Source organism: Misgurnus anguillicaudatus, chromosome 21 (genome assembly GCF_027580225.2).
Source record: "Misgurnus anguillicaudatus chromosome 21, ASM2758022v2, whole genome shotgun sequence".
Lineage (NCBI taxonomy): Eukaryota > Metazoa > Chordata > Actinopteri > Cypriniformes > Cobitidae > Misgurnus > Misgurnus anguillicaudatus.
Window position 1 is genome coordinate 50,129,373 of NC_073357.2, and position 8,600 is coordinate 50,137,972.

Below are 8,600 nucleotides of genomic sequence, written 5' to 3' on the forward strand. Positions count from 1 at the left end.
ACGTTTCTTTTTTAGATTGGAATATTAAAATTCTTGAAAAATAAAACCAAACAGCAACTAAAGGCTAAAAACAGTTTGGTGGAGTTAAATCTCTATTAAGCATTGTAAAGGTGAATTCATTGCAGATATTTAGTGGTCAAAAAAGAAAAATATCATATTATATTTATAAATATATTTTTACATTATATATACGACGGTGCTGACTTGCAAGATAAATGTGTGACTAAAGCATCTTCTGAAACGCTTGCAGCGACACAAAACATTCACTGTTTGCCCAAAATAATCTACGATGAAACTCAGACTCTGACATTTGTTTTTGATTGTGAATTCAAAAGATGCGCCTTCGGTTTGTCACGTCACGTGATCGCGCCATTCCTTACGCGCATCAGACTTTATGCAACGCTGCGCAGACTGGTCGACATATGACATCATAGTACCGCGAGAACGATTCGAAACCACTGCTTGCCTTTACTGTTACGGTACTATGATGTAACACGGCGACCAGTCAGCGCAGCACCTCATAAAGTCGTCAAACACGCCTTTTTTTAAACTCTCGTGAATACAGGAAGTAACTGCGTGAAAGGCGAAACTGTTTGTGCAAAATAGCACGTGTAGATTGTTTTTCCTGCAAGATCACTTGGATTACTCTGGAGGCTTTTGGAGATTTTTAAAAGCAACTTTACGAAGAGGCAAGGTATTGATACGGGGGCAGATTGAAGTTTGAGTCGTCTTTCAATGAATGTTATAGATGTAAAAAAAAAAAGAAAAAAATTATCAAGCTAAACAAACAACATGATTGATATCAACATGCGCTTTACTTCGTTTTTTACTGGTTATCTTGTGTGGTTTTATCGCGTTGTTTTGTGTTAATGGTGTTTCCTATTGATTAGATTAAGGCCTGCTGCGCCGCCATGATATAGTTTATCTGTAAAGTCAGAACTCTGATTTATTTGTTTCGTGTTTTCTAACGCAACATAAATGATAATTTTAGTGTATCATTAGTTTTTAAACGAGATCTGATCATCACACGTGTGGCCTACCAACTTCCTTTGTTTTGGTTCTCAGTGACTGCGAAGATGCAGTGGGGTATGACATCCGATACACCTCCCAAAAACAAAACTTATGACGTGTAATAGTTCAGATTTTAAAATTGGAAAAGTGATTCTTTTATTGTCACTTTATGTTTCAAAGATCTAACTTTATAAACCATCGCATAATTTTGTTGTATTTTGTTATATCATTATGGGAATTGTACTGGTTTAAATGGAAACTATCTCTGTGGTATCAGCTGGTAATGTGTTGTGTTCTATGGATGGGATGTTATCTTGTAGATGGGAACCAACAGAACACCATCAGATCTAACTGAAATAAGAATTAATTCAGTAATTCAGTATGTAATGGTTTTAATGGTAAACAGTAGATTTTTATAATGGTATTTGCAGTGTAAACCATTAGTTTTCTTTTCTCTATTGCCACCTAGTGGTCCCTCAAGAGGCTGCAAGGAACCAGAGCCATGAGTGACAGAGTGCCAGCCGAGTTACCCATGAGCGATGACAAGTTTGAGCAGTTTTGGGGTGACATGTACGTCCAAGCTGTTTTAACACCATAAGTAGTAAAGTGTCAATTACAAATTATTTTGTTAAGAGCATGCTGGGATAATCTCCTTTAGATCATTATGTTTCTCAGAAATACATTTTCATACAACAGGTTTTTATAATCTCTCTTTTTGTTCCTTAGAGGATTAAGCACACTGCTCATGGAGCTGCCTCGTACAAACAGCGATGCTTGGCTTAATGCTGTAAGTGACACTGCTTGTGAAAATGCAACTGAAGTCATTCGTTTGTGATTTACTGTCACATAAAATCATCCTACATAATGTAAACAACATTCAGTGAAGTTAATAACGTTAATATTGACTGAGTACACCCATGTCAAATGTTGACATCATTATGAAATCAATAACAAGTGTAACCGAGCTAAAGAAAAGAAAACATGTCAACTGCACCTGAATTGTAACCCTCTGCATTACTGTAGGCATTGCCCAATGGCTCTTTGGCAGACACCTTTGATCTGGTACTCAAGGAGACTGATGATACGGCCGAAGTGCCTGCTTCTGTGGCGCCAGTAGTGGACAACCAAGCACCTCCTTCCACTGTAGTGCCCTCAACAACCGACTATCCCGGAGAATATGACTTCAAGTTACGCTTCAATCAGTCCAGCATTGCAAAGTCTGCCACGTCTACTGTGAGTGAAGAGCAAACAATGTTTACTCTTATTGAATACACAGATCTAGTGTGAATGTAGATCACAGTAGGGCTGTACAATTAATCGTTTTCAATTTTGATTCAAACTATTACAACAACAAGATAATCGAGGTAAAACGTATCGTAAGGCACTTTGAAGGCACTACTGCTTTGATACGTGTAGCCTGTTGCAACACTTACTTAATAAAAAGCTTAAATAAATGCTTATTTTCAAAGTCACATAGTGATTGTGTTAAATAACTGTGATTATGATTTTTACCAAAATAATCGTCATTATGATTTTGCATATAACTGAGCATCCCTAGATCACAGTATCATTGCAAAAAATGGGTTGTTCTTGTTCGTAGACATTTTGAAATTCATCCATGTGGTACTATAACATAAAGATATATTTTTGACGAGGGATTTGTTCAAGAGTTCAGGTTAGCAACTAGTCAGACCATTAAACAAACAAAATTCAGATGTAAAGCATCGACTAGACGCGTAATCATGTCACAGCACGTGCGTCCGATGAAATTATCTATAAGAATCTTGTATTTTCTTACCATGCTTTGTTGTTGAATATTAGTTCCACGCGGGGTTAAATGGTTCCCTACATTTCGTAATTACTGTAGATGGGACTTGAATTGAGGTCGGGATTGTCCTCATTCTTTACCAGAACCTCTTGTTTTACTTGAAATCAGAGCGAATATCTCAAGTCAGCACTTTTGCAACCAATAAGGACTGAGGATGATAATAGGAACGTAACATGACTGGGCATGTCCTAAGGCTGCGATCATGCGTATTGGCAAGGAAGGGGTTAAGATACCCCAACCCACAAAACCAGGGACCTTTTGGTGGTATATTGACGAAAGCTTAGTAGTTGTCTGTCTGACAAAAATTTGGTGCTAAAGAAGGTGAAGGGAACAATGGGGAAAAACATGTGAGTACTGCTTAGCAGAGGAAACTGAAATGAGAAAACCGTTTAGTTTTGTTAGTCCAGTAAGGTTTTTTAAATTCTTTTTGCTCATTAATTAATAACAATGACTTGTTAGATTTGATAAATTTGTGTTTTGTTTTAACCCTGTCTGTCTGTCTTCCTCACAGTATTCTCCGAAGCTAAATAAGCTGTTCTGTCAGCTCGCGAAAACTTGCCCCGTGGATGTGCTGGTTGGCAAAGAGCCACCTCAGGGTGCCGTGCTAAGAGCCACAGCAGTCTATAAAAAATCGGAGCATGTTTCCGAAGTTGTTATCAGATGTCCACACCACCAGAATGTTGCAGAGAACACCGAAGGTTTGTGTGTGCTCATTTTTACTGTTTGCCTTTCAATACCAAGTACATTGCCTTGTTTTATTTTACTGAAGGGTCTTGTTTATTTTATGTGGTCTTAAATTTTGCAATTGAAGTTGTACTGAACCCAGTACATTTAATTTAAAAATGTCTTTCTTTTATCCCATGCTTTTATTACATTTGACAAACACTATTGTAATTGTAGTCTTTCGTAAATGTGGTGTAATGGCACTAGGGCTCAAAGTTGTGGGACCGCAAAACCAGTCATAACTCGCACGGGTATATTTGTAGCAACAGCCAACAATACAGTGGATCAAATTAGCTTTTTAAAACCAAAAATTATTAGGATGTTAAGTAAAGATTATGTTCCATGAAGATATTTTGTAAATTTTTTACGAAATATATGAAAAATGTATTTATTGTTAAAACAATAGGGGCCAAATATTTTACTACTATCCTAACCATCCATGGTGTAAATGGGTCAATGACGTGACGTTAATTATTTTGTGTTCGTATGGATAAATTAAATGTAAAAGGGTTAAAATTTCAAAATAAATTTGCAGATTACTTGCATACATTCTTTTTTTGAGGACTAAGTGTGGTTTCTAGTTTTATTTCATGTTGAAAATATATTTGGGGGATAATTGCAAAAATATCAACGTGGTGTAACCAGTCTGTGTCAATTGGTGTAACTAGTATTTTCTTTTATTTAAAATATAAATATATTCATAAAAAATATGGAATAAATCATCTAGTTTAGTGTAATTTATTTACATACATTTTTACATCATTTATCAAAGATTATTTAGAAAACAGAGCTGTTTTCAGCATATTTCAGGACAAATATTACAAAGACACATTAAAATGTACATTTAGAAATAACAAATAAAATGATATTTTAAAATGTTTTTGTTTTTTTTAATTACGCTTACATGCCACCAAGGTGGATAAAATATTTAATATTTCTAATTTATTGGCACAATTGGCGGTTACACCATTTGACATTTTCAGGTCCATTCAGTTTTAAATTTCATAAAAATGGTGCAAATGTAATTTTTAATTGCATAAAGTTAACATAAATACAGTGTGCATTGAAATTCAACCTCATGCATGCTTTTAAAACAAGTTTAAAAAAAAAGATTTCTCATCTTGCCAAATTGTTTTTGTCACTGACCCATATATCTCAATAAAATTAAAGGTCCCTAATGACTGGTCATAGATATGTACACTAGATGTCGCCTTGGCTACGGCAGTTCATTTGAATGCGTCAAATAGAGCCGCCATCTTGAAACAGGGGAACCCCGCATCAGCGTCATTGTAGGCAATGGTGTAAAGGAAATAAAATCACCATAAATCACCAGTGATGAATACATTACATCGTATCTTTATTTAAATTCTTAAAAAATATTTGTAAACATCTTAATTTCCTTATAAACCCACAGGAACGTTTTTGTCATGCTTTTTTGTTGCAGTTTACAAATAAAGCTTTCAGACCGAGTACCAATTTTGCATCCCAGTTTTCTGTTTAGATCCAAGCTGGTTTGGGTCATCTCATCAGAAAAGGCATTATAAATGTATTCACATTACCATGTCTGTATCGATAAGCTCTCTCTCTTTCATCAGATATTTCTCAACGCAAGCATCTTATCCGTGTGGAGGGAAACCCAAGAGCCCAATACCATGAGGATTTTTATACCAAAAGGCACAGTGTGACACTGCCGTACGAAGCTCCGCAGCTAGGCTGTGATCACACCTGTTAAATGTGTTTTTTGTAATATTATTCCCCCCTCTTTGTTCATGTATTATTAATACATAGAATTTTTTTTGTTTGTCTCCTTAAGTTTTAATTTATTTTATTTTGAGATTACGAGAAAACCAACACCAAAGCTTTTGCAGGCCTGATTAACGGTTATATTTTTGTGATCATTTGAGTCTGATGGTGTGTGAGATCCTGCATTCAGGTAAAGAAAATAGTAAGTAAATGTCTGTACTTTCATTTGGCTGTATGTCTTTGGGTTTTGTCTCTTTAGCTAGGCTCAACTGCAACTACCATGCTGCTGAATTTTATGTGCAACAGCAGCTGCCAAGGCGGGATGTTCCGGCGTCCCATTTTAACTATTATGACCCTGGAAACATGCGAGTGAGTCCACCTCTTTCTTTTCTTTCTTTCTCTTTTTCTCACTTTGTGGTGTTGTAGTATTGCTGGTGCCGGTGACCAGGCTTAATGTTTTTTTGTGTTCTTTGTTAATAGGGGGCAGGTTCTTGGTCGCCAGTGTGTTGAAGTTCGCATATGTGCCTGCCCAGGGCGTGATCGCAAAACCGAAGAGGAGAATATTAAAAGTATTACTGGAAACAAAGTTACAGGGACAAAGAGAAGTAAGTGAATTTAAATTAGTGGACTGACAATAAACTTGAAGTAAATTTTTTTCCAAACATATTTATAGGGCTGCATAATGATTTAAATTAGAAAGAGTTTTTGTTGGCATCATATATGTGTGTGTACTATGCATAATAATTCTGAATATAAATACAAATACTTGCATGTATACGTTTAACAAGTATTTGCACACATATATATATATATATATATATATATATATATATATTTTATATTATATATAAATATGAATATTCAATATATATATATATATATTTTTTTAATTATGCATGCACGTGTGTGTATTTATTTTTGCAGATTTTGTTGTGCACAGTACACACACATATATGATGCAAACAAAAACTTTTATTCTGCAAACGGTTGCGATTAATCGTTATGCAGCCCTACTTATTAATGCACTTTTTATAATATTTTCCCTTAAGATTAATTGCTTTTTTATATAAAATGTTTTGCTAAATCATGAACTGTAAATGTAGATATGAGGCTTTTATGTGTATGGTACTGCACAAATTCAGTTTTTTAGTTTTTAAAACTATACAATGAACTATATAGACATTATATAACATCAATATGATATATGAAGAGGCCCCTTAAAATGGGAGTTTTCAATTAAAGGGTTTTAAACTATAAACTATACCTATTTAAACTTTAAGCTTTTTATGCATCCCAGATGTGGTGACAGGGTCTGAAATCAACATCTATCAACATTTTCTGAATGTTAAGAATTTGCTTTTAGTGACAATTCACTAAAAAAGCCCTGTTTTTTATTCATGAAAAAGTTACACTGGTGTTAAACACATGTTTGGTTTGATAGATTTACACTGGGATTGACAATATGAATGTGAAAATAAAAACGGTAACAGATCTTTTTTTATTCGGAGGCTGACATTTTGTTTTCATCACTATACAACAAATAGTTGCACTAAAACCCGTTCTATTAACGCTACAGCGAGGTAAGCTAAAATAAGTAGGTTATGAAATTATGTGAAACAGAGGATAAGATTTATAAATGCACACAGACCGAAGGTGGCGTTATTTTGGCCGCATTAAATAAAAAGTACAGCATCAGGTCTTCTGTTCAGCCCTTTCACAAAGAGAAACGTTAATGAAAATTAATACAGGAAACATACTAATGAAAGAAGATCAAAATAAAGGCGATCTGAGAGATAAGAATATGTGGGAAATTAAAATTTATCACATGAAAAGATGTCATAGTATTTACTAAATAAATAGTAAATTGTAGTAATTTTTCACAACAAATACACGGTATCAATTTCAGAACGTCAAACATAATGGTGGCCTCATAGGTGAAAATTAGTAGTTTTTTTTTTTTTAAGTTTCTATCAATGAATTTTAGTCAATGAAAGAAAATATACAAAGTATTAAAGCATATAAGTCTTCATAGTCGGGATACTTTTAAAGACAATTTGCTTTTAAATAACATTAAACTTTGTTGTTGTTATTAATATTTTTTATTATTTATACTGAAACTTTTTTCACCAATCAATTTAAAGAGTCTCTTCCAACACCTCATTCTGCATCCAAGAAGATCAAGTCTGACTGCAGCAGTGATGATGATTTATATATTTTGCACGTGAGTAACTGAATAAATCACTTGTTGTTTTATAAAGCAAAATGCAGTTATATATTTCAAATATCTTTATACCAAACTAAATCATTAATGTGTTTTAGGTACGTGGCAAGCAACGCTTCGAGATGTTAAAGACTATAAACAATAGTTTGGAATTGATGGACCTGATGCCAGAAACCGAACAGCAGAAATACAAAATGAAACGGTATGACGGGAAGCCATTGTGTCTCTAAATCCACAAAGGTTTCATTGATTGAACTGTTTTTGTTCCTTGTTGTGACAACCTGATAAAAATGTTTTTGCATGTCAAATGAAAGTATTTTTTCCCCTTGACTTGTAGGTCCCAAAAAAAGCTCGATCAGGCCTGCGTTCAACCGAAAACTGGAAAGAAACTGCTTGTCAAAAGTGATACGGAATGAAACCCTCTTTTTTACTATTCTGATTTTATCATGTGATACTTTTTTATGTTTGGCATTTATGCTAATGTTGTATTTCTGTGCACACACAACACTTTTTCTGCGTTTAGGTGTTTACCCCGAGGTTTTTTGTATTGAGCGTCAGCATTTTGTACCAAAATGATGTATTGAATTGGGTTTCAGCCCATTGTTTTCTTATAATTGTCTTTTGAAATAAAATATGTTTTGTTTCTAACTTCTTTCTGAACTCATCATTTTCCTCTAATTATGTTCTCACACACACCTACATTCCATTATCACCATTTTTTTGCATATGATTCACACATGCAAAGTTTTGTTTACTTACAGTAATGTCAGACAGGATGATTGTAAAAAAATATAAGTTAAACTTTATTTGAAAGTGTTTTATTTTTTACTTTGTAATTTAAAAGTATCAGGTTAAAAAAAATTCAAGCTAGAAAGATACATAAAAAAAGAATAACAAAACAATGTGAAGATAGAAGCTTAGTTTTCCTCATTGGGGTTTCCTCATTATTTGCCCATCATTAGGGTCGAAACACTCTAAAAACTGTTGCGTTGTGTTATACCATAACCCATCAGTTCTGTATGATATTCACTGAATTAGAAATTACCCTGTCTGTAAAACTCAGCTAAAATTATG

At 34.1% G+C, this 8,600-nt stretch overlaps 1 protein-coding gene across 2 annotated transcripts; it reads left to right on the forward strand.

Moving 5' to 3' along the window:
* The first annotated feature begins 536 nt into the window (after nt 1–536).
* On the forward strand, nt 537–8,174 carry LOC129449447 (cellular tumor antigen p53). Of its 2 annotated transcripts, none has more exons than XM_073859329.1 (11): nt 537–694; nt 1,464–1,581; nt 1,738–1,798; nt 2,035–2,244; nt 3,351–3,537; nt 5,158–5,274; nt 5,569–5,674; nt 5,786–5,910; nt 7,447–7,526; nt 7,625–7,728; nt 7,864–8,174. In XM_073859329.1, the coding sequence occupies exons 2-11, from the start codon at nt 1,514–1,516 to the stop codon at nt 7,940–7,942; spliced, it is 1,137 nt and encodes a 378-aa protein (XP_073715430.1). In that variant the 5' UTR covers nt 537–694; nt 1,464–1,513; the 3' UTR covers nt 7,943–8,174. The 2 variants fall into 2 exon arrangements, with proteins under 2 accessions (XP_073715430.1, XP_073715431.1); XM_073859330.1 differs by having other exon boundaries at nt 539–694; nt 1,481–1,581.
* The last annotated feature ends 426 nt before the right edge of the window (nt 8,175–8,600 follow it).